The sequence below is a fragment of the Sinocyclocheilus grahami genome, unplaced genomic scaffold, assembly GCF_001515645.1.
Source record: "Sinocyclocheilus grahami isolate Dianchi unplaced genomic scaffold, SAMN03320097.WGS_v1.1 scaffold100.1, whole genome shotgun sequence".
In the NCBI taxonomy this organism is placed as follows: Eukaryota; Metazoa; Chordata; class Actinopteri; order Cypriniformes; family Cyprinidae; genus Sinocyclocheilus; species Sinocyclocheilus grahami.
In genome coordinates, this window is record NW_015505279.1 from 434,468 (window position 1) to 461,799 (window position 27,332).

At 36.9% G+C, this 27,332-nt stretch overlaps 2 protein-coding genes across 2 annotated transcripts; both read left to right on the top strand.

Moving 5' to 3' along the window:
• Positions 1–4,873: 4,873 nt before the first annotated feature.
• LOC107588265 (WAS/WASL-interacting protein family member 1-like) lies at positions 4,874–8,398 on the top strand. The gene is made up of 4 exons (XM_016276296.1): positions 4,874–5,536; positions 6,877–7,062; positions 7,722–7,826; positions 8,036–8,398. The coding sequence occupies exons 1-4, from the start codon at positions 4,891–4,893 to the stop codon at positions 8,080–8,082; spliced, it is 984 nt and encodes a 327-aa protein (XP_016131782.1). The 5' UTR covers positions 4,874–4,890; the 3' UTR covers positions 8,083–8,398.
• Positions 8,399–11,427: 3,029 nt separating this feature from the next.
• On the top strand, positions 11,428–25,308 carry LOC107588245 (integral membrane protein GPR155-like). The gene is made up of 12 exons (XM_016276276.1): positions 11,428–11,591; positions 12,779–13,237; positions 15,272–15,671; positions 16,101–16,269; positions 18,304–18,459; positions 19,660–19,753; positions 21,017–21,163; positions 21,526–21,665; positions 22,026–22,121; positions 22,212–22,276; positions 24,509–24,643; positions 24,985–25,308. The coding sequence occupies exons 2-12, from the start codon at positions 12,811–12,813 to the stop codon at positions 25,175–25,177; spliced, it is 2,022 nt and encodes a 673-aa protein (XP_016131762.1). The 5' UTR covers positions 11,428–11,591; positions 12,779–12,810; the 3' UTR covers positions 25,178–25,308.
• The last annotated feature ends 2,024 nt before the right edge of the window (positions 25,309–27,332 follow it).

The window sequence follows — 27,332 nt, forward strand, 5'->3', positions numbered from 1 at the left end:
TCTCTTCTGCTCACCAAGCCTGCATGTATTTGATCCAAAATACAGCAAAAGCAGTAATATTGAGAAATATTTCACTATTTAAAATAACTGTTTTCTATTTGTATATATTTTAAAATGTAATTTATTCTGCAATTTCAAAGCTGAATTTTTAGCATCATTACTCCAGTCGCATGATCCTTCAGAAATCCTTCAAATATTCTGATTTGCTGCTCGAAAAACATTTATTATTATTATGTTGAAAACAGCTGAGTAGAACTGTTTCAGGTTTCTTTGATGAATAGAAAGTTCAGAAGAACAGCATTTATCTGAAATATAATTTTTTTGTAACATTATAAATGTCTTTATCGTCCCTTTTGATCAATTTAAAGCATCCTTACTAAATAAAAGTGTTAATTTCTATAATTTCCCAAGGAAAAAAATATACTGACTCCAAGCTTTTGAATGGTATATATAGCCTATAATGTTACAAAAGCTTTTTATTTCAGATAAAAAAAAGTGTTGACTGGTAGTGTATGTATGTATGTGTCAGACTCAGGGGCTTCATGCACTCATCATTTCTATAATTTCCCCAAGGAAAAAAATATACTGACTCCAAGCTTTTGAATGGTATATATAGCCTATAATGTTACAAAAGCTTTTTATTTCAGATAAAAAAAAGTGTTGACTGGTAGTGTATGTATGTATGTGTCAGACTCAGGGGCTTCATGCACTCATCATTTTTGAGGGGGCACGAGTGTGTGTGGGGGGGGCTTCATGCTTGTCATGTGACACAGCAGCCACAATAGCACTGTATAACTGATACAATCTATTAACTACACAAAAAACCCGACTTTTTACTTAAATAGGCCTACCAGATATGGGTGTCATGCCATAAAATATTTTTAACACGACTGACTTTGTATTTGTGTGTGATGTGATGTTGAGATGATGTGAATTTAATAACAATATTGTAAGTTAGGCTACTATATTAGGCTATAACATTTTCATTTTACAGAGAGCAAAGAACATTTAAATTATCAAAGAACATTTTCACTTCAGTCTAGCCAGAGTTCAGGCACTCTCAAAAACTCCCATTTAAATCACTGAAGCTGTTTACACTGTGAAATTAATATCTTACTTACATTCGTACGCACATCTGCACAGTCAAGTGAACAAAACACCGCGTTTCAGCGATGACTCATCTGAACGGCTCTGATTGGCCATTGCATTCATAAGCTCAACAGACTTGTGTGTGATTGGTTATAATGCAGCGCTGTACTGTCTCTGGCTCAGTGCCAGCCAAAGCAAGAACGCAGATTTGCATAGCAGCAACTAAACGACCTAATCACGCCGGTGTGATTGTATCAAATATAAAAAATATTATTCGGCTATTTTTTGTCTTTTGGAAGCTGCATTTAAAATCCATTTGGCTCAGAAATCTGAGGGGGCACGAAAACGTGTGAAAAGCCGACGAGGAAGAAGTTGGGGTGAAGCGATCTTTATATAGGTGGAGCAAAATACTTCATCGCTCCGTCTATAGCGCGTTGTGATTGGATTTTTACGCTGTCAATATAGGAGACAAACCAATGGGCCTCTGGCTGCTCATTGTCCGTGCGTGATGGTCCTCGGCAAAAAAAAAAAAAACTTCTGTCGGCCCCTTAAGTGCGTCGGCTCACCGGGAAAACGCCCGGTATGCCCGATTACCAATCCAGCCCTGGGTTGAAGTGTTCTGGAACAGTGTTGTAAATACAACTTAACCACTGATTTATAGTCGTGTCCATTTTTGGAAGACCAAACAAAGTAGTTTCGCTTTCACAACGAAACACACCGTCACACACCGCGGCCTACAGTGAGCAGAGGCCGGGGGCTAGCATGAGGAACGGCGGGAGGGTTAGAGTGAGCAGAGGCTTGAGAACGGCGCGGCCGGCGATTTCGACGAAGGAGCATCCAGAAGGACATGTGACGACCCCGGGCTGGACTCCGCTTCGTCCACGGTGAAAGCCGATCCACAGAGCGAAGTTGATGTATTTCCTCAGCGACCAGCACGGATCAGCTCCAGGCATGACGAAGCGATATCGTCCTCTTTTGGAAGACCAAACAAAGTAGTTTCGCTTTCACAACGAATCACACAGCGCCTCCACGACATGCAGCGGCAGCAACAACAATACAACAGCGAGAATAAAAGTTACGCCTTCTTTCTTTGCGTGAACATTTGGACTGCGTTATGCAAATCTTCCCACATAGTGAGGTAGATATGTGGGGGCGTGTTAGAACGAGCCGTTTTAGGTAGGCGTGGTTGACTCTTATCTTTTATAAAGAATATCTCTTTGGATTTGAGACTTTAGTCTTTGCAACTTTACAGATCTGCTTTATGCACCAAGAGCTTGTAACACTCCAAAGAGAACGACAAAATTGAAATCGCATCATATGACCCCTTTAACCCTTGTGCGTCAATTAAAAAAAGTTACACATAGGTCCACAGTGGACAAAAATGTCCATGTCATAAAAATTTGAAGCTTGGGAGCATAGAGTTAAGTTTGGTCTCATTTTAAAGAAGACCCATGGCAGATTATTGTTGAAGTAAAAAAGGTTTAAAAAGTGAAACAAACAAAAAAAGTTCTAGATGTTTAGGTTTATGAAAATGATTTATGAACGATGTTTTATATAAAATATATATTTTATGAAACATCTTGAACTCTATACCTGCTAGAAAATCAAAGCCATAAAGCTAAACAAGTTGTATTCCAAATTTGAGGTTGATATCTCAAAAAAATGAGCTTTCAGTAAGATTTTGTTTGGGCGCAGAACCAAATTTTCCCCATTAGATGCCAGCAAAACTCTGCTGGTGCGCACAGTGGCTGGATTTGTGATTTGCTGTAGAGTTTCTCTCTCTCAAATATTACAAGAACACACACGCAAATTTTTTTCTTTATGACACACATACAAACCACACTCTGACATCCATACCAACACACCCACACAATTATAGCTGCATTATTGATCAAATTGGCTCTATAATATGCAGAAGCAGAAAACAGGAATTAAGCGAGTATTTTCTTTATAGGTCAAACCTGAAAAAATGGCACCATCTGGTAAAAAATAGTAAAAAATAAAATTTTAAAGCCTTGCCAACAGAATGAAAGCCTATCAACAAAAATTGCATAATTTTACAGTTAAATGGCACTGCGATTAAAAATAGCAGTTTTAATGGGTTTCAATGGGGACATTTTTGTCCTTAAGGTCCTGAGAGGAACAATTTTTTGTACCTAGTGCAAAACAGATTTATTAAAGGAAATGGAAGTGAAATAGAAATAAAATTCCAATAAAAATACACACCTGTGCCAAAATTTAGGCAGTTAGCAATAACACAGGCAAAATGCTCAAAAAAACTAAACTGAAAAGGATAAAATGTTCAAAAGGTCGCACAAGGGTTAATGTAAAATATCCAGAGTGATGCACACGAGTGATCAGGTCACAGCTGTCGCCTGTTCAGTTATGAATAGCCCTTATTATGAAAGTCGTCCTGCTGCTGGTGGTCTATGCAACATCAACCAAAAGTTTTCTTTTATTTTTCCTAAAAATACATACAGGGTTAAAACTGAGCTTGGACTGAACAAAATAGAATCATGTGATAATTCTTTGTAGCAAATAATCACTAATTTATTTATTTAGATATTTCATGTGTCACCCTAAGATATTGAACACCTGCTGTTTTGTTACTTTCAAATGGGTGTATTAAACTACAAAAGGGTAAGTTTGAAGTATGAAGTAAATATGTGCGTATCATGTGATATAATGTCTGTAACTTTGCAACTTAATCGGAACAAAACCACTTGAAGATGAGGCATGCGTCTTCAGTTGATGTGCTAGTGTGACACTTCCTCCACTTATAAGCTTGCCAGTTTTTGAACGGCTGTTACTGATGTGTTTTATTTGTGTGCTCTCAGTCTTTTAGGTTAGAAAGAAAGAAAAGGAAGCATGTCTGGACCGCCGCCACCGCCCCCTCCTGGCCCTCCTCCAACCTTTGCACAGGTATTTCTCATTTCCGGGTTTTGGCTTTTAAAATTATATCATTCCTGCAGCATCCTATAGCCTTGCTCTAAGTATGAATAGTTATTCATTGTTAATTAAACAATTAAATTAAAGCACTAAAGCACTCCAATATTCCAATTGTAAGTATAACTGATATAATCTACAATCAAAGGAGACAATTTTGGATTTATCAAAATTCTCACTGGTAATCATCTAAAATGAATTTATGATTATTTATTATTGCACAAGCCTTACATAAAAGGGTTGAAATAAAACAAAAAAGGAAATTAAATAAAAATTAAATAAATATTAAATAAGATAAATACTACTAATACTACTAATGCCATTTATATTAATCCTATTATTTTTGCATTGTGACAAAAATTGAGATCAATTAATTAGATAATGCTATACTATACTATACTATATATACACTAAATATACTATATATTGTATATATATATATATATATATATATATGTATATATACACACTGTATAGTTCTAATTCTATTTATAATTCAATCCTATTTAATCATATTTGCATTATGACACAAATTTAAATCAAAATGTTTATACTATACTATTCTATACTGTATTAAACTATACATATATAATGTAATAATTCTTATCCAATTAATATTTAATTTATATTTAATTGAAATAAAAATTTGACTATACTATTTTACACTATACTGTACTATATATATATATATATATACTGTATATAATATACTATACTTCTGTAATAATATTCCTAATCCTAATTGAATCCTGATGTTGTTTGAATTGTGACAAAAACTGAAATGTGCTACATACTTGAAACTTTTCTTCATGTTCTTTTTTTATTTATGGTGCCGCTGAAGCAGTAAGACCACCGATGCCTTCTACAACGGGGAGATTCCCAGCACCCAACAGCCCAGCAGGAAGCAGACCCCCGCTCCCAACCGCCGGACGACCCTCTCCTGGGAGGGCCGGACCCCCACCTGTCCCGAACTCATCACGCTCACCCCAGCACAGCTCTCCTAGCGGCCCACCACCTCTACCTGGAGCTCGACCGTCAAGTTCCTCACCTTCTGTTCCAGCCCCAAACCAGCCGGGCAGACGTCAAAGTCTTCCTCGTCCCACGAGGGAGTCCCAGTCTTCCTTCCCTCCAGCCCCAATGCCCGCAAGTGCCCGGTCGCCATTACCCACAATCCCTAGCAGGCCCTCAGATGACTTCCCGCCCCCTCCACCACCCACTGGAGGAAGCAGAGCATCATTTTCTCGAGATGGACCCCTACCACCACCACCACCATCAACTGAGAGTAAACCATTAAGTTCTCAGAGGCCTATGGGTAATCCGCCTCCATCCTTACCTCCAGGAAGAGGAGGAGGGGTCCCACCCATCCCACCATCCCCACGGGATGAGCCCAACACTAGAGGCCCTTCGAGAAACAGCCTTCCTCCTCCACCACCGCCTGGACGCTCCAGCCCACTGCCACCACCACCCAATCCATCAGGAAGGAGCCCATCCATACGGTCAGGTATGAGGAAGGTCATTCCTGTTTTGCAGTTCATTTTTTACCAGCACAATATTAAGTCAGTACACATAGTTCTAAAGCAACTTTAAAGAAAATCATGATGTTAATGTTTAAAATATCTTAATATCTTCATGCCTTATAGACGCATTTAGCAGATAAAAAATGAAGCATTTGAGATTTATATGTCCCTATATGTACTATATATATATGTCACTTTACTGTATGTCTGTACATAAAGTTTAAAGTACATAAATAATATAGTTAAATTTTGTGACAATATTAAGAGTCAAGCAGTTGAGATTTGCTATATAGTTTATACATTTGCGTTTATATAAATAGAACATACACTAACCGTTCAAAAGTTTTTGGGCCATACATTTTTTTCATGTTTTTGACTCTTATGCTCACCAAGGCTGCATTTATTTGATCAAAAATACAGTCAAATCAGTAATACTGTGAAATATATACAGTTTAAAATAATTGTTTTCTGTTTTACTGACCACAAAGTAGGAATTACGCTGAACAAACCTGTACCCTAAAAATCGTAAGATCTAAATGAACTGATTTGATCAAAAATAATCACTGAATCATCATAATGCATGGATTTATTCAAATAAAACTATTGTTATGGGTTAAATCAAGTGGAAATAGCTTAACAAAATAACAATTGCAGGTTACCACTTTTTACAGAGTTGTAGTAGTAGGAATTATGCTATAATAAACGCTGTTAATTATTTGTGACCCTGGAGCACAAAAGCAGTCATAAGTCGCTGGGGTATATTTGTAGCAATAGCCAAAAATACATTGTATGGGTCAAAATGATTGATTTTTCTTTTATGCCAAAAATCACTAGTCTAAGTAAATATTATGTTCCATGAATATATTTGGTAAATTTCCTACTTTAAATATATCAAAACTACATTTTTGATTCGTAATACGCATTGCTAAGAACTTCATTTGGACAATTTTAAAGGCGATTTTCTCAATATTTAGATTTTGTTTGCTCCCTCAGATTCCAGATTTTCAAATAGTTGTATCTCGGCCAAATATTGTCCTATCCTAACAAACCATACATCAACGAAAAGCTTGTTTATTCAGCTTATAGAAAATGTATTAATCTCAATTTCGAAACATTTGCCCTTATGACTGGTTTTGTGGTCCAGTGTCGCATATATTTGATTAATAATAATTACGGCTTTTAAAATGTTCTCAATTTTTCATTCAACTGAAATGTGCATTTACCTGCAGACACACGGTTCAGATGACTGTTTTGAGGTTTAGGAATGAGAAATTGTTTTGTTATTTTGTGGACTCCTCATTATGTGACTGGACCTCCCCTCCAGGTCCTCTACCACCTCCACCCACTGGAGGAGGAGGCAGAGGAGTGTCTCCCCCCTTACCTCCTCCTAATCGTCCCGGTGGATCAGGCAGACCCACTCTACCCCCAGACCCAACCAGAGTGCCCAGCTTCCCTCCACCACCCCCCGACACCATCAATGGCTACCAGTGCCCTCCACCACCTGCCACAGGTATATGACTGACACAAGAATCTTATACCTGCGAATGAGAGAGAGGCAACCTATAGGTCAACAATACAAAAGGCAGTGAGTTTAAAGTCGAAGAGTGGCATTTCTTCACCACTATCTTCAATAAACAGAGTTGCAAATAAAGCAGGTTTTCTGGGATAGAAGAAAGAAAACATACTGTTGGGCAGATTTAACTTAAAGGAATAGTTCACCCAAAAATGGCACTTCTGTCATCATTTACTCACACTCAAGTTGTTCCAAACTTGTATGACTTTCTTTTTTTCTGTGAAATATAAAAAAAGTGATATTTTGAAGAATGCTGGTGTTGGTAATCAAACAGTTTTGGTTCCCATTGACATTCAATTTATGGCCAAAAAATACAATGGAAGTCAGTGGGCACTGAAACAGTTTGATTACCAATCTACCATCTTCTTGTGTATTGTGCAGAAGAAAGAGAGTCAGGATTGGAATGATCATGTGGGGGTGATTAATTATCATTTTGGGTGAACTATTCCTTTAAAGTCAATGGATAGCAGACACAGCATGATGTCGATATAAATATAGACTCAATATGGCTATGCAACTGCTGTTGAAAAACAGAGTGCTAATATAATTGTTCTTGACTGACTCTGCACATATTCTGTTGTATTTTTTTCCTTTAGATGAGTGGGGGATGAGGTTTTCCTTCCATCATCTGACTGAATTACCTCCACCAGAGCCGTTCGTCTCCTTCTCCAAGTCTTATCCCAGCAAATCTGGCGGCAAAGGTGAGCACCTGCAGTATTTTGTGCAGAATTGTAATGAGAGTGATGTTTTTGTTCTAGTATCATGCTGTGCACTCACAGTGGACTTTTGTTTTTCTGCTTTTACATGTAAAACATGACAAGATTTGCATATTTTTAATGCAATATTTCAGCGTTTTAATGTCAGAATAGTTGGTTTGATCAGTATGTATCTATTTGTATTTGTTTTTCAGGAATGAGAGACAGAGGAGCGCCACCCTTGCCACCAATTCCCAGATGAAAGGCTTTGACGTTATATAGTGTGAGCTGGATTTTCAACTGCTGAATGAGACTCAGGAACTCATTTGTGAAAATATGAATGCTTTTAACTTTTCAGTTACATTTTTTAAATCGCTTTTTCATGCATTTTAATCTTTTGGGGGGAATTTCCAATCATAGTAAAAATGCATGTCCAGATATGGTGATTAAAGTGCATTCATCTGAGAAAGTTTGTTTTAATCATTTACATAGAATCATGTTATTCTACACATTCCCCTATCCTGCAATTTATATGTGACCCTGGAGCACAAAAGCAGTGTTAAGTCGCTGGGGTATATTTGTAGCAATAGCCAAAAATACATTGTATGGGTCAAAATGATAGATTTTTCTTTTATGCCAAAAATCATGATATTAAGTAAAGATCATGTTCCATGAAGATATTTTGTAATATTTTGTGATTAGTAATATGCATTGCTAAGAACTTCATTTGGACAACTTTAAAGGTGATTTTTCTCAATATTTTGATTTTTTTTTTGCACCCTCAGATTCCAGATTTTCAAATAGTTGTATCTCGACCAAATATTGTCCTATCCTAACAAATCATACATCAATGGAAAGCTTATTTATTCAGATTTCAGTATAAATGTATAAATCTCAATTTCGAAAAAAAAATGGACCCTTATGACTGGTTTTGTTGTCCAGGGTCACATATTTAGATTTATTAATGTCACAGACACATGTAGGTATATAATGTAATTTATAATATATTAAAGATGCTAAAATCAAGGAAGTGTACCAAGGGTTTTCAATGATTTTCTGGACAAGGACTCCTTAGGTGATAGGGACATGGAGCAGGGACCCCAAGATACAAAATGTGTCAAGCAGAGCTAATATAAACTATTATGATTAAGAATAAATTATATGTATATTGTTAAGACAGTAGATCAGAACTATGCACATTATTGTTGTTGCACATGTATCACTGCCTGTATATTACTTTGTATTGTTAAATTGAAGATTTATGCAGCATCATAACAAGCATGTTGCGATAAAAATCACAATTCAAATGGTTTTAATGGATTTGCAGAGTCATATCATACATTTTAATTTGACTAGTCAGGACATTTAGATTTACCTGAACTTTAGCTATAGTTTAGCTTGCTTTTTACTAAAACGTAACATTTTAATTTGACTGTGAGCTGGACAATTAAGAATCAAATCACTGAGTATCTGAAATTAGTGAGTGTTTATGTAATGTGTAAGCAACAGCTCAACCATAACAAGAATAGCTATGTACAGTGAGACGTATGATTTTTTTTTTTTTACCCATGTTTTAATATATATATATATATATATATATATATATATATATATATATATTTTTTTTTTTTTATATTTGTGATCAAATATTAACCGGCGGACCCCCTAGGGTTTGGGGAACCCCTGGTTGAAGACCCTTGGCCAGTACAGTTGTGAACGTCTGCCAAACCAAACCGCACACTGCCATCACTTCAACTCAACTGTGTGTGAACAGGGGCAAGTTCAAGCTCAAACCGGTGAGCAACGTTTTGCTACGGTTTCCGGGTTGAACGACATGTTTCCTGGAATTGGTGTGCAACGGGGTTTGAGATGTGTTTTCTCTTGTTTGGTGGGTGTGTCAAACATGTCAGGCCAATCAGCAGCAACATGTATATAAACCACGCGGTATTAAAGAGACAGCTCGCACAATGTAATTAACATCCAAATAAATTCAGTACATAAACCACGCGGTATTAAAGCGACAGCTCGCACAATGTAATAAATTCCCAAGAGCGAGTATATTGTTTGCACATGTTTATTTACATTAAAGGCAAAATAACTGAAATAATAAGAGCACATGTATAGATCTGGAACTTCTTTAAGTCTGTCTAAATATCATTTAGTAATTGCAATGTCTTCTGGTCCATAGCCTTTCCTTAGGAAGGTGTACTAAATACTGATTAATGCAAAATAAAAATAATATACATATTTATATATTTTGCTATTGTATTGTGGAGTGACACTTTCATAAACTTTTCTATACCCCTCCGATTATATAATGGTAAATATTAAAATATCATAGCACAACAACAGGGATCAGCAATAATGATAAGCCGAATACTCACAATAAAAATAATAAGGTCATATAGATCATAACACAGTCTCGGAGGTAAGAAGTGGATTATCCTTCACCTGAAATGTTTGTCTTTTCATCCTGAAATGCGAGGCAAATGTTGGATCACAATAATTAGGAACCACAGTTTCCACACATCCTTTTGTTCTCTTTTATTCTGGAGGGCAAGGGCATGTACCGGCGAGCGTATTTTGCAGTATTAAACACGTACTTATACCGATTTCATCAGGCTCCGAAAATTCTTCAACAAGAACACAAAGAATGGCCTTCTCAGCTGCCATAGCTGCAACTCTTGCGTCATCAGAACAGGGTGTTCAACGCACCACCGTTTCCGTTTAAAAACGTTTTGCACCGTTTTGTCGGGGCTGAACGCAGCCCAGGACTATCTATTAAGGATGTAATCTGGTTGACTGAAAGAGCACACAAGTTTTATCAAGCCATTTGGAAAGCAAAGTTGTGTTAACAAAGCTGATATAATGAGCACTTCCAAATTCAGCAGCTTAAAGGTATATGTTATGGTGTGTGTTGTTATTTTACATTCGTGAACATGTATTTTAAGCTGCTTGATAAAAGTCTGCAGTCATTTTTCCTACGCAGAAACTGCTCAAGTGGCCCAAACAATGAAGTCAAGAAATCAAATCACATCAAATCAGCAGTACACTCTTAAAAATAAAGGTGCTTCAAAAGGTTCTTCAAGCGATGCCATAGAAGAACCATTTTTGGTTCCACAAAGAACCATTCAGTCAAAGGTTCTTTAAAGAACCATCTCTTTCTTAGCTTTTTATAATCTGAAGAACCTTCTTTCGCCACAAAGAAGCTTTTGTGAAACAGAAAGGTTCTTCAGATGTTGAAGGTTCTTCATGGAACCATTTAGACAGAAAGGTTCTTCTTCACCTTTATTTTTAAGAGTGTAGGCTTGAGAATCCTTCGCTCAGAGAAACGCTGCCCTCTATCGGTCATTACGAGCACTTATTGTGTAAGCTGTATGAATTAATACGATGGATTGTTCAGTGTTTCAGAATGGATACGTTGTAATGTTAGTATCATTCCCATATAATCGAGAGATATAGCTGTTTTTAATAAAAGAGTTGGAACTATCAAGTCTGTTTTGGGCTTATGCAAAGCACCACGTGAAAAGGACCCCGGGCTCCTGTGCGCATGCGGACAGTCTCGGCTGCTTTCTATTGGCGAGCTGAAGTTGGTCTGCGATGAGAAGCGGTGTGTGACACACACTACTGAGATAACAAGACACACACGCGTACAGCACTGAGAGCAGAGGCGACGCGGAAGAGCTCAAAGTCCTCTGGATGAGACAGCATGCGTGAAAGTGCCTATACTAGATACACACTAGATCGGATTGACAGGAATCAGCTGATCCGGTGAGTCTGTCAACAACTCACCACTGTAAGTTACTTACAGACCAGGTGTGTTCAGGGCTGCGCTTCCTGAGATAAGTGGGTCGTAGAGACCATTACGATGCTTTTGGGAAACGCAGAAGAGAGTACCACAAGTGGATATTTAGTATGATGGCAGGACCGTAATATAAGTGATATCTTGGAGTAAATACTTAAAGTTACGTAAATATGGTAATCATTCAGTATTACCATCTGATGCTTTCAACTGCATATTCCCATGTGCCTATATAATTGCATATACATTTAGAAACATCACAATACCGTTTTAACCATGTCAAGTCTGGCGTACTGTATGCAGTAGTTAGGAAAAAAAATATATATGCACATATGCATGTACACATATACATACTAAAATAGTTTGCATATGTGTTTTATGTTTTGTACTATATTTTAGTATTTTTAAAGACCAGGCTCATATAGTATGATATAGTGAGAATACAAAGTTCATGCTAAAAAAAAAAAAAAAACTCAATTTGTAGCTATTTGCTACAGTTGCTGATATTAATATGACCAACAAGATGAAATTCTGATAGTTTGTATTTTTGTATAATAGTATAGCAGACTATTTAATCAAAAAGCGTATAAATATCAGTTGTCACTTAATATCGCCCTATAATATGTCTCAGTAAGATGCAATACAATGATTAAGAGATGAATAGATAAACATTCCTTAAAAGTATGATGTATCATTTAGTACTCACGTTTTAACATGTTTTATCTAAAAATTATGCATGGGTAAAGTAAACCTTAGATGCTTTAGTCCAGTAAATATTTGTCTTAAAATATTAATAATAATATAAAAGTTATTTGCACATTTACTTTGTAAAAAAAAAAAGTACTATCAATGAGACCACAGAAGGCATTTCGGATATTTTCTTTTACGACAGGCTATTTAGCAAAGTTTTGATTATGATACTAACTTAGAAATTCATGTATCAAATATGATACAGTAGGCTTTAGGGTTTGACTAGACGGTACCATTTTATCAGTAATACCAGGATTTGACTAGCTCTATATATTCACATATACTGTGCTACAAAACGTTTAGTTAGAAACACATTTATATATTCATTAGACATGTACGACTTATATTTGGTATTCTAATAAAAAGCCACACAAACTAATGAAGGTTTTTTTCTCTCTACTGTCAGAGTGTTTTGAGGGGCGTGTGGTCAGCCTGAAGATGGGCGATCTGTCAGTTAATAGCTCCATCTTCAGCAGCAGGGATGGATCTGACCCCCCCTCCGTCCCACCAAGCATGTCGATCGACAAACTCCTTCCAGCCCTGCTCGAGTGTTTTGGGATCATTCTCTGCGGATATGTCGCGGGCCGCACAAGCATCATCCCAGCTACACAAGCTAAAGGACTGGGCAGCTTTGTGTCCAAGTTTGCGCTTCCAGCCCTGCTTTTCAAAAACATGGTGTTGCTGGACTTTGGCAACGTAATCTGGCCATTTTTTTTCAGCATTTTGGTGGCTAAAGTGACTGTGTTCTTCTTTGTGTGTGTCCTCACACTTTTGGTGGCGAACAGAGAGAGCCGCTTCTCCAAAGCTGGCCTCTTCTCCATATTTGCCACACAGAGCAATGACTTCGCACTGGGGTTTCCCATAGGTAAGTGGAAAAGGAGAAGCCATAAATAAAGTAATAGGCTACAGCATGTGTCTGTTACCATAAGGAAACTCCATATTATGTGTAACAGAACAAATCCAAAAATAGAACTAAACCCACAAATCATGCAAAACTTGATCTTTAAAAAAATCTGTGATATTTCTGACTGTATGCATGTATGTTCTTTCACTTTCATTTGCCCAAAGTTCTCCCCACGCATGATGAGTTTGTAGGTAACACAATCCGTATGCTGTACAGCCTGTTAGTTTAGTTTGAGCTTCATTGAATGCATTTCCAGGGCTTGGCACATAGTACTGGTATGATTGACATAATACCTCACCTCAGGCGGCACGTGACCAACCTTCAACGTTGAAAAGTGGTTAAAACATTGTCAGTTGTTTCAATATTGAAAAAAAAAAACATTGAAACAACATGAAATGCTAAATGGTTGTAAAAAGGTTAATGAAATACTTGTAAATCAGTGTTGAAATAGTAAGTCATCCATGTTGAAAAGATATTGATGCCCCCGTGAATGAATGTAGAAATGTTGATATATCAGATACATCACTGACTACATGGTTTGTTTTTTCCAAGCTATAAATACAGAGAATAAGCCTTAAGTACGGCGGCCGAGAAGTGCAAAACAAATCACAATTCTGAAAACAAAATTACAAACGCAAATGCAAGTCTAAAAAACAAAATAACAATTCAGAAAGCACAACAAAAATTCAGAAAACATTATAACAAGTCAGAAAACACAATGACAAATCCGAAAACAAAATAACAAGTCAGAAAACACAACGACAAATCAGACAAACCGGAAGAGGTAGGTATAGTTTGAGGCAGCGCCATTGGTTTGGGATTACTCACCGCTGACTGGACGAGACATCTGTCAATCAACATATACAGGGAAGAACCAGCCGAAGATCAGCAGAGTCGTGGTAGAAAGTTCGGAGATGGTATTAAAGTAGCTCAGTTTAAATGTATTGTATGAATTGCCCTTACTATGGAATAAAACATACGGAGAGTATATTTACATTTAGTTAAAAGTGGTTGTAAAACGTTAGATCCAGTGGCACAGATGGATAAGTGCGTGTCGTTGGTTTTTTGACGCGATCGACCCGGGTTCGATCCCGCCTTTTGCCGAACTTTTTTTTTCTCCCTTTTCAAATCTCGTATCACATCGTAAAGGCATTTATTTTCAATAAAAATTAAGTAAATAATCAAAAAGTTGAAAATAAAGTATGGGGTAGGGTTAGGGTAGGTGTAGGGAGGGCTTTATTGTGCCAATAAGGTGACATCCATTTAATAATTTAAATTAAAATTATAATTTACATTCAATATGTTATTATTGCATACTGTTTTATAATGTACTACAATACTGAAGTGCAGATAATTGCCACTATTTGTAACAAGTAGTATACTTGATGTCAATGTTTTTATCGTTCATCCACTGGAAAAAAAAAAGTTCTAATAGTGATTCCAATTATATCGTTCCTCTGTGGCATTATCATTATTCCCTGTTCTCATAGAATTAGAATGATTAATACAATTTTATAGATATAGTTATCATCCTTGCTGTGAATGGGCCTTTAAACTTATAAAAATATAGTATCGGATGTTAGTGTAAGCCAAATGGTCTTCCATTAATCTTTGACCCAGAAATTGCGTAAACAAAAAGTCGAATGGAACTGAAACATGAATTTGCTGTTTGCTGTTCCAAACCCATATTATCTTCTTTCTTCCACACAAGAATTTTCATAGAAGAATGTCCAAGCTGCTCGTTTTGGTGTAATGAAAGTGGATGGAGCATTTGCGCATATTCAACCATGGCTCTTAAAATCCAAACCGATGCTGTTTGGTGCTTTCTTAAATTTATGGTTTCTAAAAACGAACACCTTGGACATTGTGCTAAACATCTCCTCTTGTGAAGAAAGAAAGTCATTAGGGTTTGGGACCAAAAATAGGGCGAGTAAACGATGACAGAATGTTCAGTTTTAGTTTATCTGATACTAATTGTCTCTGCCTCCTCCACAGTTGAAGCTCTGTACCGCAACACTCATCCTGAGTATCTTCAGTACATCTACCTGGTTGCTCCTGTCTCCCTCATGGTCCTGAACCCGCTAGGCTTTGCGTTCTGTGAGGTGCAGAGGCGGAGGACTGGAGAACCTCAGCAGCAGAGTAAGCTGCAAGTGCTGGGTTTGGTGCTCCTTCAGGTGGTCAAGAACCCTATTGTCTTTATGGTGGTGATCGGGATCATTTCTCACTTCCTGCTGGGCCAGAAGATCCCGCCCTTCATGGAGGAGTTTGTAGATGGCCTGGCAAATTCGTTTGGGGGAGCAGCGCTGTTTTATCTGGGTCTCACCATTGTGGGTCAGCTGAAAAAGCTTACCCGCTCCACTGTGGTGGCACTTATTCTCCTCATCACGGCAAAACTGTAAGTCTACCATGCAAATTGTTAGTAGTGAAAGGGAAATATTCCATCATCATTTGTCGTCTCTCTTCTGTGAAACACAGAATAAGAAATTTAGCAGAATGTCCACGCTGCTCTTTTCCATTCAAACAGTTAAAGGGACAGTTCACTCAAAAATGAACATTTTCCAGTCATTTACTCACTCTCAAGTCGTTCCAAAACTGCATGAATTTCGGTCTTCTGTCGATCACAAACACTGCAACAACTGATCTGTTTGACCTGCATATTTAGTTTACTCCCAAACCCTTTTTCCGTTCTTACTCGTATTGATGAGTAAGATTAAAAATAATGTTGACAATGCTAAAGATGGTTCCTGTAATCTGAAGTTCTTGGGTTCCTTATGGTTTCATGATATAATGCAGAAGTCCCTCTGTTCACCCCTGATGTCTTTAGGCTGGTGATGCCTCTGATCTGTAGAGGGATGCTTGAGGTTTTGGACTGTGGAAACAGAAGCTCGATGAACCACACCAGTCTGTCAAACTATGCCTTCCTGTACGGAGTCTTCCCCACTGCCCCTAGCGTGGCCATATATGCATCACATTACAACATGGAGCTGGAAGTGGTACGATCTTTGTGTAGATGTGGTTTTGCACCATTCATTCATTCGTTCATTAATTCATTCATTCGTTTATTTGTTCGTTCATTCATTCATTAGTTTATTCATTTGTTCGTTCATTCATTCGTTCGTTCGTTTCGTTCATTCATTCATTAATTCAGTTATTTGTTTATTCGTTCATTCATTCATTAGTTTATTCATTTGTTCGTTCATTCATTCGTTCGTTCGTTTCGTTCATTCATTCATTAATTCAGTTGTTTGTTTGTTCGTTTCTTTAATTCATTAGTTTATTCATTTGTTCGTTCATTCATTCGTTCGTTCGTTTCGTTAATTCATTAATTAATTCATTCATTTGTTTATTCGTTCATTCATTCATTAGTTTATTCATTTGTTCGTTCATTCATTCGTTCATTCATTTGTTCGTTCATTCATTCGTTTCGTTAATTCATTCATTCATGCGTTTGTTTGTTTGTTTGTTCGTTCATTCACTCATTCATTCGTTCATTCATTTGTTCGTTCGTTCGTTTTGTTCATTCATTCATTAATTCATTTGTTTGTTCATTCATTCATTCGTTCATTCATTCATTTGTTCAAATATTCATTCGTTTATTCATTCGTTTGTTTGTTCGTTCATTCATTCGTTTGATCATTCATCCATTAGTTTGTTTGTTTGTTCGTTCATTCATTCATTCATTCATTCATTCGTTTGTTAGTTAGTTCGTTCATTCATTCGTTCATTCATTCATTTGTTCAAATATTCATTCGTTTATTCATTCGTTTGTTTGTTCATTCGTTCATTCATTTGTTCATTCATTCATTAGTTTGTTTGTTTGTTCGTTCATTCGTTCATTCATTCATTCATTCGTTTGTTAGTTAGTTCGTTCATTCATTTGTTTGTTCGTTCATTCATTCGTTCATTAATTTGTTCGTTCATTCATTTGTTTGTTCGTTCATTCATTCGTTCATTAATTTGTTCATTCATTCATTCATTAGTTTGTTCGTTCATTCGTTCATTCATTCATTCGTTTGTTTGTTAGTTCGTTCATTCATTCATTCATTCGTTTGTTTGTTAGTTAGTTCGTTCATTCGTTCATTCATTTGTTCGTTCATTCATTTGTTTGTTCGTTCATTCATTCGTTCATTAATTTGTTCATTCATTCATTCATTAGTTTGTTCGTTCATTCGTTCATTCATTCATTCGTTTGTTTGTTAGTTCGTTCATTCATTCATTCGTTCATTTGTTCATCCATTTGTTCGTTCATTCATTCATTCGTTCATTTGTTCATTCATTTGTTCGTTCATTCATTTGTTTGTTCGTTCATTCATTCGTTCATTCATTTGTTCATTCATTCATTCATTAGTTTGTTCGTTCATTCGTTCATTCATTCATTCGTTTGTTTGTTAGTTCGTTCATTCATTCATTCGTTCATTTGTTCATTCATTTGTTCGTTCATTCATTCATTCGTTCATTCATTTGTTTGTTCATTCGTTCATTCATTCGTTCATTAATTCATTAATTAAAAATTAGTACTTTTATTTAGAAAAAACTAAACAAAAGTAACAGTAAAGTCTTTGAGCAACAAATCAGCATATTATTATGATTTCTGAAGGATCATGTGACACTGAAGACTGGAGTAATGATGCTGAAAATTCAGCGTTGCATCGCAGGAATAAATTACATTTTACAATATATTGAAATGGAAAACGTTTATTTTAAATTGTAATACTTTTTCAAATTATTACTGAATTTTTGATCAAATAATTGCAGCCTTGGTGAAGATAAGAAATTTCTTTGAGAAACATTTTTAAAATCATACAGACCTCAGACTTTTTTTTAAGCTGAATTAGATTTTTTTCAGTTTAGGTTGAATGTGTCTGCATATTCTATATTTGCATGATTTACACCACTCCCATGGCACGCTTAACTTAATTTGAACCTTATTTGATTAGTTACATTTTGATTGACTCATGTACTTTATCAAAGTACCGTCACAGTATTTGTGAAGATCACCTTTTAAATGAAACATTTGTCCCGTTCAGGTGACCTCAGGGATGGTGATCGGCACGTTTCTGTCTGCTCCCATCATGTATGTGTCTGCCTGGCTGTTGACCATTCCGTGGATGGACTCGGATCCACTAGCGTCAGCGCTGCAGCACGTCAGCTTCAACATCAGCATTATCAGCCTCTTTGCTTTGGTGAGTATCGATATGTTCACACGCAGATGCTCGGTTTTCATTTCTCTTTTTTTCAGTCTTCCAATTTAGTCTGGTTTTGCTTCCTGTTAAAGACAGAAATGGTTACAGTGTGTTGATATTGCTGTCGGCCCTCATGCCGGTGGTGAGTGCACATGTTTGTGTTGCTTCTGCTCTCGTGCAGGTGATTATTATGGGATGAAGGTAAATCCGTGTTATTGCCAGAGATGCCATGGAAAAATTTATTTCAGTGTGGAAATGCTGTGGGAAATCTGTAATGATGTAAAATAATGTTTTTTTTGGGGTAATTGAGAAAATAGATTTGATGATCGTGTACGTATTTTTGTCTGGATCTATACATTTATTCAAAATACATTATTAATGTATTAAAGCTCTAGTAATATATTCAGTTCTTTCAGCAATTTCTGAATTGAAATACATTTTAAATTGTTGGAGGGTAAAATTTGATGGTGTGGTACAATGCAACTGTCCTGGTATCATAATGAGTATCAAAAAGAAAAATCCTTAAAATTATTTTGTAATTATTTTTACCTTTTAAGTTAGTTCAAGCTGTAAAATGTCATGTGACACAATTATTTTAATTAATAATTTAAATAATAATTCATGATATTTGAAAATAAATTGGAACAATTTATACTTTTTATATAATTATTTAAAAGCTTTTTTAAATAGATAATAAATAGCAATAATAAATAAGATGTAAGCAGGTAAAAAAAAATATATATATATATTACTTGGCTATACCACATGACAAATATAGAGTCGTTAAATTTGAACTTTTGTTGAAAAAGGCATAAATATTTTTCAAAACCATATGATACTAAAATTATAAGATGCATGTAAACACTCATTATGATCTTAAGTTGTTATGACCATTGAAATTCAAGCACTTCATCGCAGTGTTCGAGCAGGTCGTCTAGTGTAGATGTTAGCTGCAGTGTTTCCAATCTCAGACTGTGTCATGCTGTTGTCAGATACAGCTGCTGACACTTCCTTCCTCTTTACATTCAGCTGGAGAGTTTGGTTCAAGCTTATATATAGCAATATGCATGCATATACAGACTCTCTGAACCAGTTAAACCAGGTTGTTACTGTAGGTGTAATATGTTCACATTGGTGATGGAAACATGGCCTGCACTTCTCTGAAATGCTCTGTTGTTGTTCATGTCCCTGTCCCTGCAGGTGTGGAGTGTTGCAGTCATGCTGCTAAGCAGAAAGTTTTGCAGAATTCCTCACATTTTCACCATAAACCTCTTTATGGCGCAGGTAGTTGCTGGCTTTTAGAGACACTGTACTTTTCCATTAATATCATGAATATGTTTCTGAACATTTCGATTAACATGAAAGTGCAGTCGAAATGCAACCTGATAGTGGATTCCTGGAAAATAAACCGTGGAACTTTGACCAATGAGAGAACCCCGTTTACTCGCGCGTGACTTGTATTAACAAATTTGGTCCGTTTAGAAACTGCACCAAGAATAAAAAGCAACATTGTAATAATTTTAATCCCTGTTTCGGAACAAAGCAATCGATCTACAGGTGTGGAAGCACCCTAAAATAAAGCAATAAGCCCCAAGAACTCGTGGTTTACAGTGAATTTATAACCGCTTTGTTTTTTCGCGTCATGCCTAAAACCGCCTGAGCTGTTATAAATTCACTGTAAACCACGGCTTCACGGGGCTTATTGCTTTTATAAAACGGTTATTCCATATACGTAGTAAGGTTTCACAAAATAAAACCGATTAATCAAAACAGTATTCTTCCACCAAACAATGTAGCTCCTCAGAATCAGTTGTGGTTGCAACAAAGTGGATGCCGAGTAACACACAAACGTGAACAAAGGTGTGTGTTTGTAGAGTAATTTACAACAGCTTCGAACGTGGCTCAGCCAATCAGAATCAAGCACCGGAACTCTCCGTTTTATAAAGGTGAATTTTTGCCTCTGATTATGAACTCACATAAACAACGCATAAGATACTACTACTGTCCCCCATGAACCAAAGAAAGCGTATTCCACCCTTAGAAAATAAGATAATTGTAGGCCCTCGAATACATACTAGCATACTGTTTATCTCATACTGTACAGTATATATTTTACACTTCCCACTTTTTATGTAAAAAAAGCTATATGGTTTTATATGGTCACTATGTGTAGTACTGTATTTTATAGTGAAACAATGTTTCAAACAGTGTTACATGATCTCATTATGTCACATTTAGTTCAGCAGCTGGCGTCCAGATATCATCAAATCAGCATTTTTATTTTTCTATGAATGCTTGAGTTAAGGAGATAAGACATAGTCATCACATTGGAAAAGGAAGTCAAGCATGCTGCATTGTGGGATACAGTTATCCACGCACTGTGCTGTGGTTATAAACGGCACCTTTTAGATTCATCTGGTTATTTCATAAATAGAGGAAATGTTCCTAGTGAGCACAGAATGCATACTATTTGTGAGAATGAAAATAGTAGTTAGTGAAAGTAGTATGTAGTATGCCATTCACAGCCTGCAAAAACAATACTTGTAAAACAACTAAGACTGTATGAAGGGTAAAGACTGTGAGAGAGGTTGTCTGATATCTGTATGTGTTTTGTCAGACTGTCAGACGTGCGAGTGTGCGTGTGGGCGTCTGCAGTCCGAGCCTGACATAACAAGCGCCAAGGAGGAAGCATCCATCCAAACAGGTTCTCTCTTTCTTTCACTTCCTGTTCATACTCTAGATAGGTCAGAGATGGCTTCACTGTCCTCCTTTGAGGCCTTACTGTAGCTGGAGCTCAACAGAACGTAGTTTTCCTAATAGACCTGCATGGGCTAAAAAGCTGGCCAATCCATGAATAGTTCTTCCTCATATCAACACTTTAAACGCTACATTTGGTTTCCTGGTAAGCTGATTATAAAGACTACTTTCAGAGAGTCGAGGTATATCTAGAAAGATATTCCTTTAATGGCTTCTGCATCAATAAAACCTCACTGAAAGTGAACCGAATACATTTAAATACATTGTGAAATATAATGTAATGTGCATAATGTTCACTGCTTGTTTTAGGTCAGTGTAGCCAGCAGTGTACATCCACAAGCTGTTTGCTGGTTGAAGAGGAACAGAAAGTGGCAGACAGACAAAACACAGATATACAGTCGACGAGACACATGCTCGTGTGTCTGTTACTGACCGTCAGTCTGCTCGCTGTGAGTACAGTCGTTTACCATGCACGTGCAATTAATAATCTGACATTACACCTGTTACAAACAAGTACCATGGTCGATCATGTGATGCGTCTTTGTTTTTGTCCAGATGTATTCATTTAAATAAATGAATTTAAATTACAGCTTAAAGAGACAATGACTTGAATATACCACATTTTTGTGCCACACTAAAAAGTGATACAAGTGCCCAGAGACCGTAACCAAAAAAGGTTTTTGCTTGCTTTTGTATATGATACCATCTTTTTTTTTAATGGCTCATTTCATTATGCATACCACTCTTATCTATAGGTGGAGTTTCACTGTTACGTACAGTTAGAGTCTAGTCATTCTCCTGTTTTGTAGAATCTCTCCAGCTGTCTGTGGTGGCTCTTTAATAAAGATCCAGGGCGGCTGTATCTGGAGCTGCAGTTCTTCTGTGTTGTGGTCAACTATGGGCAGGTAAACCAGTGTCACATGTGTTGTGCTGAAGTCTAATATGTTACAGCTTTTACTGAAACATGCGTCTCTCATTGTATTTTTCCACTGTAGGGCCTCATTTCATTTGCCTTTTTTGGCCTTGACAAGCATTTAATTATTTCTCCGTTCAAAAAGAGGTAAGAGTTTAATTAAAAAGGTCTTATGATGATGAATCAAATTGTCCTTAATCTTTTGAGATATTATGAGAGTATACTGTCTTTTTCTGAAATTACAACTTCCTCTCCAGTCCAAAAAGAGCATTTATTGAGACTAAGCTGACATTTTTTGAAAACTTTTTCAACAACTTAGATTAGTCAGATGAATTCATTTGAATGCATGCACAGGTGACGATCCACATTTACATTTACTTTTAGTCATTTAGCAGACGCTTACAAATGAGGACAATGGAAGCAATCAAAACTAACATGACAAAAGTCTCGGTTAGCCTAACGCAGTGCATGTAGCAAGGTATTTTTAGATATATATATATATATGCATATTCATGCATTTATGAAAAATCAGTGCATGCAATTCTTTTTTGGACAGTTCTAGATTTAGTTGATACTCCAGGATTGGTTTGAGGCAACTAATGAAATGGTAAAATATGATACACAGTAAAACACTTCAAAATAGTTTGATGTTCTATCAGTGAGGATTGATTTTATAGTAAATTAAGAAGTTAGATAATACAGCATTACTGAATTTAAAACTAAAACCTTTTAATGTATTAATTTAAGTACTTTTAGGATTTTTAAGATGTTAAGTTGCTGTTACAATGAGTGTATCTGAGGATAAAAAGCAGGTTTCTTGCTCTTATATTGTTGTTTTAAATGGAATGTAGACTGCTAATAGCACATAATAAATGCTGTAATGTTTCTATGCATTGCATATCCTCTTTTTACCTACAGTACCTGCTGCCAAGTCACGGTTAGGTGAAAAAGCTATATAGGGAATATATTCTCAAACAGCAGAGAAGAACTGATGATAATAGTGTGTTGTTTCTGGCTGTGTGTAGCACCTGCAGCTCTGCAGAGAATTCGGCTGGAGCGAGGAACAAGATCCCTGATCTCTGAACAGTGGCACATTTCAGTTAGGATTGCTTTGTGATCCTGTTACAGTGTAATGCAGCATTGCAAAAAGCTGTTATTGAAGGATGGAGAAGATGAAAACAACTTGACCCAAACCCACAGCACAAAGCTGTCTCTCATTGTAAATGCAAATATGGCATTCTCATAAGTCGTGACGGCACAGCTGCCTGTTTAATTTCAAGGGTCAGAGAGAGGGTAGAAAATTGGCACAAAAAACTTTATTGACATTTATAAGTGGTGGGGAAAATGAATAAATAATTGAATGGGCTGTATTCCACATTCTTGTAGCATTTGTAGTGAAATGACCAATTTAATGCCATTATAATGTTAAGGTTGCTTTTTGAAAAACTTAATTTTTTTTATGCTTTTGTGGCTTTTCTTCAATAAATGGTCTGGATAGAGGGAAGGAGCTTTTATTTAAAAAGGGGAATAAAGATGCTGTTTACAGGAGTAGCTCACCCAAAAAAGAAAATTTGCTGAAAATACCCTCACCCTCAGGCCATCCAAGACGTATTTGAGTTTATTTCTTCATCAGATTTGGAGAAATGTAGCATTACACCACTTGCTCAGCAATGGATGCTCTGCAGTGAATGGGTGCCGTCAGAATGAGAGCTGATTAAAACATCACAATAATCCACAAGTAATCCACGCCACTCCGATCCATCAGTTAACATCTCGAGAAGCCAAAAGCTGCGTGCTTGTAAGAAACAAATCCATCATTAAGATGTTTTAACTCAAAATCAGTCCTCTATCCATAATATTGCTTTCTCCAGTGAAATATCAGGAGAGAAATATGCACAGATCAAGCACCGTTGATAAGCAAAAACAGTCCATAACAGCTCTAAACAAATATGATGTGAGAGGAGGAGATGGACTTTTTCCACTGGTGGAAGCGTTATTATGGATTATGGATTCATATTTTGGCCAGAAGTGACAGTTTACATTTAAAACGTCTTGATGGATTTGTTTCTTACAAACACAGAGCTTTTCTCTTCACCAGATGTTAACTGATGGACTGGAGTGGTGTGGATTATTGTGATGTTTTTCTCAGCTGTTTGGAGTCTCATTCTGACGGCACCCATTCACTGCAGAGGATCCATTGCTAAGCAAGTGATATAATGCTACATTTCTCCAAATCTGAGGAAACAAACTCAAATACATCTTGGATGGCCTGAAAATTTTATTTTTTTGTAAACTTTGAATGTGAAAATGTAAAGGTGTTGTACATGCAGTATACATAACTAGTGTACTAATGAAGTGGTCTTCTATATGCTGTTAAAGGTTAGCGAGCCTGTGGCAGGGTTGGGGTCAGGAGGTCACAGGCTCTGCCGTGTCTGAGGAGATCAGACTGACCTGCACTCAGTTCCTCACATATCATAAAGAGCAGTGCGTCAGAGACATCGTTCACAAGAAAAGGTGAGAGACCCTCAACTGCTATCCCTGTGTTTTTTTTTGCACTGGATTATTTTAATTTGACCATTCGTTTGCATGCATTGATTTCTTTTTGCAATTATAGTCTAATTTTGAATGTTACGTCATGTTCATTAAAACATATTTGCATGAATCTTACGATTTCTTTTTTTTTAAGCATGACCTTTTTTGATTTATTTTTCAAACCTCTTCCTGGCTTTCTGATCATCTCTCATTTCCTGTCTATCTGCCGCATGCTACTCTCTCCTCTGCCTGCCTGTCTCTCTGTCTCCTTGTCTGTCTGGTTTGGGTCGGGTGCAGTCGGTGACACATGCTCTGCTATGCAGGTGTGGAGAGAGAAGCACCTCAGAGACGTTTCTGGGCAGTGACATGGTGTGCTGGCTGCAGAGCGTGGGATTGGCCAGCGACCCGGGCGAGGCGCTAGAGTACGGCTCACGTCTGCTGGAGGGCGGAGTCATTCAGCACATCACCCTTGAGCACAGCTTCCTCGATGAAGCCCTGCACTACCGCTTCACATAGAGGAGTCAAACCGGCCTGAAGGCTGGGAGACTGACAGTGGTTTGAGCATTTTAGCCAATGACCCAGCGCACATTTAAAGGGTCAGTTCACCCAAAAATGAAAATTAGCCCACTAATTACTCACCCCCAAGGGATCCTAGGTGTACATGACTTTCTTCTTTCAGACGAATCCAGTCAAGAGTTATATAAAAAAATGTCTTTGATCTTTCAAGCTGTGTAATGGCAGTCAGCGTGTGTTACAGTGCATCAGTCCAAAAGAAGTTAAATAAAAAGCGCCCATCCATAAAAAATGTCTCACACGGCTCCGGGGGGTGAACAAAGGCCTTCTGTAGCGAATCGATGCGTTTTTGTTAGAAAAATATCCATATTTAAAACGTAATAATCACTTTAATCTAGCTTGCGCTCACTGTTGTACACACAGAAGCAGCTCTGGGCTGATGACGTATGAGGTCAGCGCTGCACGTTTGAGGCCTTTGTTCACCCCCCGGAGCCGTTGGAGACACTTTTTTTTAATGGATGGGCGCTTTTTAATTAACTTCTTTTGGACTGAAGACCCACTGAGTGGCATTAAACAGCTTGAAAGGTCAAAGACAGTTTTTTAATATAACTCCGACTGGATTCGTCTGAAAGAAGAAAGTCATATACACCTAGGATGACTTGAGGGTGAGTAATTTGTGGGCTAATTTTTATTTTGTGTAAAAGTGAATAATTTTTTCTACAGATACCAATAGCAATAACCAGATGTGAAAGTAGTTGGTTCAAATTAGGTCTTGAACACTTTACCTACCTCACACATAAAGGAAATGACTGGAAATCAGTTTTTACTTCTCAGTGTTTTTTTGTTTGTTTGTTTTTCCATTTTTATTATTTTGACTGCTATATTGAACTGCCTGACACATTCATCTCATAATTTCTAGCTAATCAAGCTCTTACTAGGCATAGAAACTTCCAGTCAGGTGTGTTGAGGCAAGTTGGAGCTAAACTTTGCAGGACACCGGCCCTCCAGGACCGAGTTTGGACAGCCCTAGTCTAAGGTTTACAGCTGATTACGCACCACACCGGCTGTTGTTGCATTTTAGTTTTTTTGAACTTTTGTAATGAGATTATTATTATTGTTATTTTAATAAAGTGGAGAGTTCGTAAGTTATTTTTATCTTTAAGTCCTGCCAACTTGCAATTTCTGCAATAAAACATTTCTCCCGATGATTCCTTCAGGATCTGGAATGATTAACCTTACAAAGTACTTCAGTGAAAGTGTTTGTTGACTGCATGGGATATCTGTGCTTCATAGAAAGAAAATATTAATATGCTATATAATTTTGTATAGAAATGCATATGTATAATTCAGAGGTGAATATTGTTTAATACCCAGCCCAAAAAAATTACTTTAAATGAATGTACAATCTAATTTCAGTAATGGTAGCCCTTTATTTTACAGTCCTGTTCTGCATGTGCATATTATGTACTTATTATAGTATAATAACTGGGAAAATAAAGAGGTACAAACCCCCTTAACCAATGTAGTTACCTTATATTACCCAGTACTTTCTTTGATAAGTGCACTGCATATACTGTAAAATAAAGTGCAACCCATTTAATAATAAAAAACAATTATAATGTGATCGTGTCAGGTCTTTTTCCTTTTTTTCTGGACAACAAACAAACGTGTGACTACTAAAGTTCACTTGTTTACTCAGCAGCTATAGAAACATTCTGAAGGAATTAACACTCTTAAGACTAAAACAAGGGACATAATTGCATTTGGAAATCGTGTATCTATAGAGCATGTGATAACTAGCTCACATCTAGCTTAATTCCAATGATTCATTATCTTCACTGTAATTGATTGGTAGGAAGTGGTTGCGTTTCCTCTCACACCCACGTGAAGGCGCCAGACTTTTTTTTGGTTTCTGTCTTGATTAAACAGTGTTGCCAAGTCTGCGGTTTTCCCGCGGGATTGGGCTACTTTAATACTGTTGCCGCGGGTTGTTTTTCATGTCCGCGGGTTTAAGCGACCCCAATAACGTGATATTTAGCCCCTAAAATGCGAATTTTACCAGTGGAACCCCACCAAAAACGTGTATTTTACCTCACCGGAATGCGATTTTTAACGGGGGACCCCCCTCGAAACATGATTGGGCTAGTTTTGAGCATAG

Coding starts and splice junctions, on each gene's coding strand:
- LOC107588265 (XM_016276296.1), top strand. CDS start 4,891: ATGCCTTCTACAACGGGGAGATTCCCAGCACCCAACAGCCCAGCAGGA. Junction 5,537..6,876: donor GAGCCCATCCATACGGTCAG/GTATGAGGAAGG, acceptor CCTCCCCTCCAG/GTCCTCTACCACCTCCACCC. Junction 7,063..7,721: donor CCCTCCACCACCTGCCACAG/GTATATGACTGA, acceptor TTTTTCCTTTAG/ATGAGTGGGGGATGAGGTTT.
- LOC107588245 (XM_016276276.1), top strand. CDS start 12,811: ATGGGCGATCTGTCAGTTAATAGCTCCATCTTCAGCAGCAGGGATGGA. Junction 13,238..15,271: donor CGCACTGGGGTTTCCCATAG/GTAAGTGGAAAA, acceptor CCTCCTCCACAG/TTGAAGCTCTGTACCGCAAC. Junction 16,270..18,303: donor ACAACATGGAGCTGGAAGTG/GTACGATCTTTG, acceptor TGTCCCGTTCAG/GTGACCTCAGGGATGGTGAT.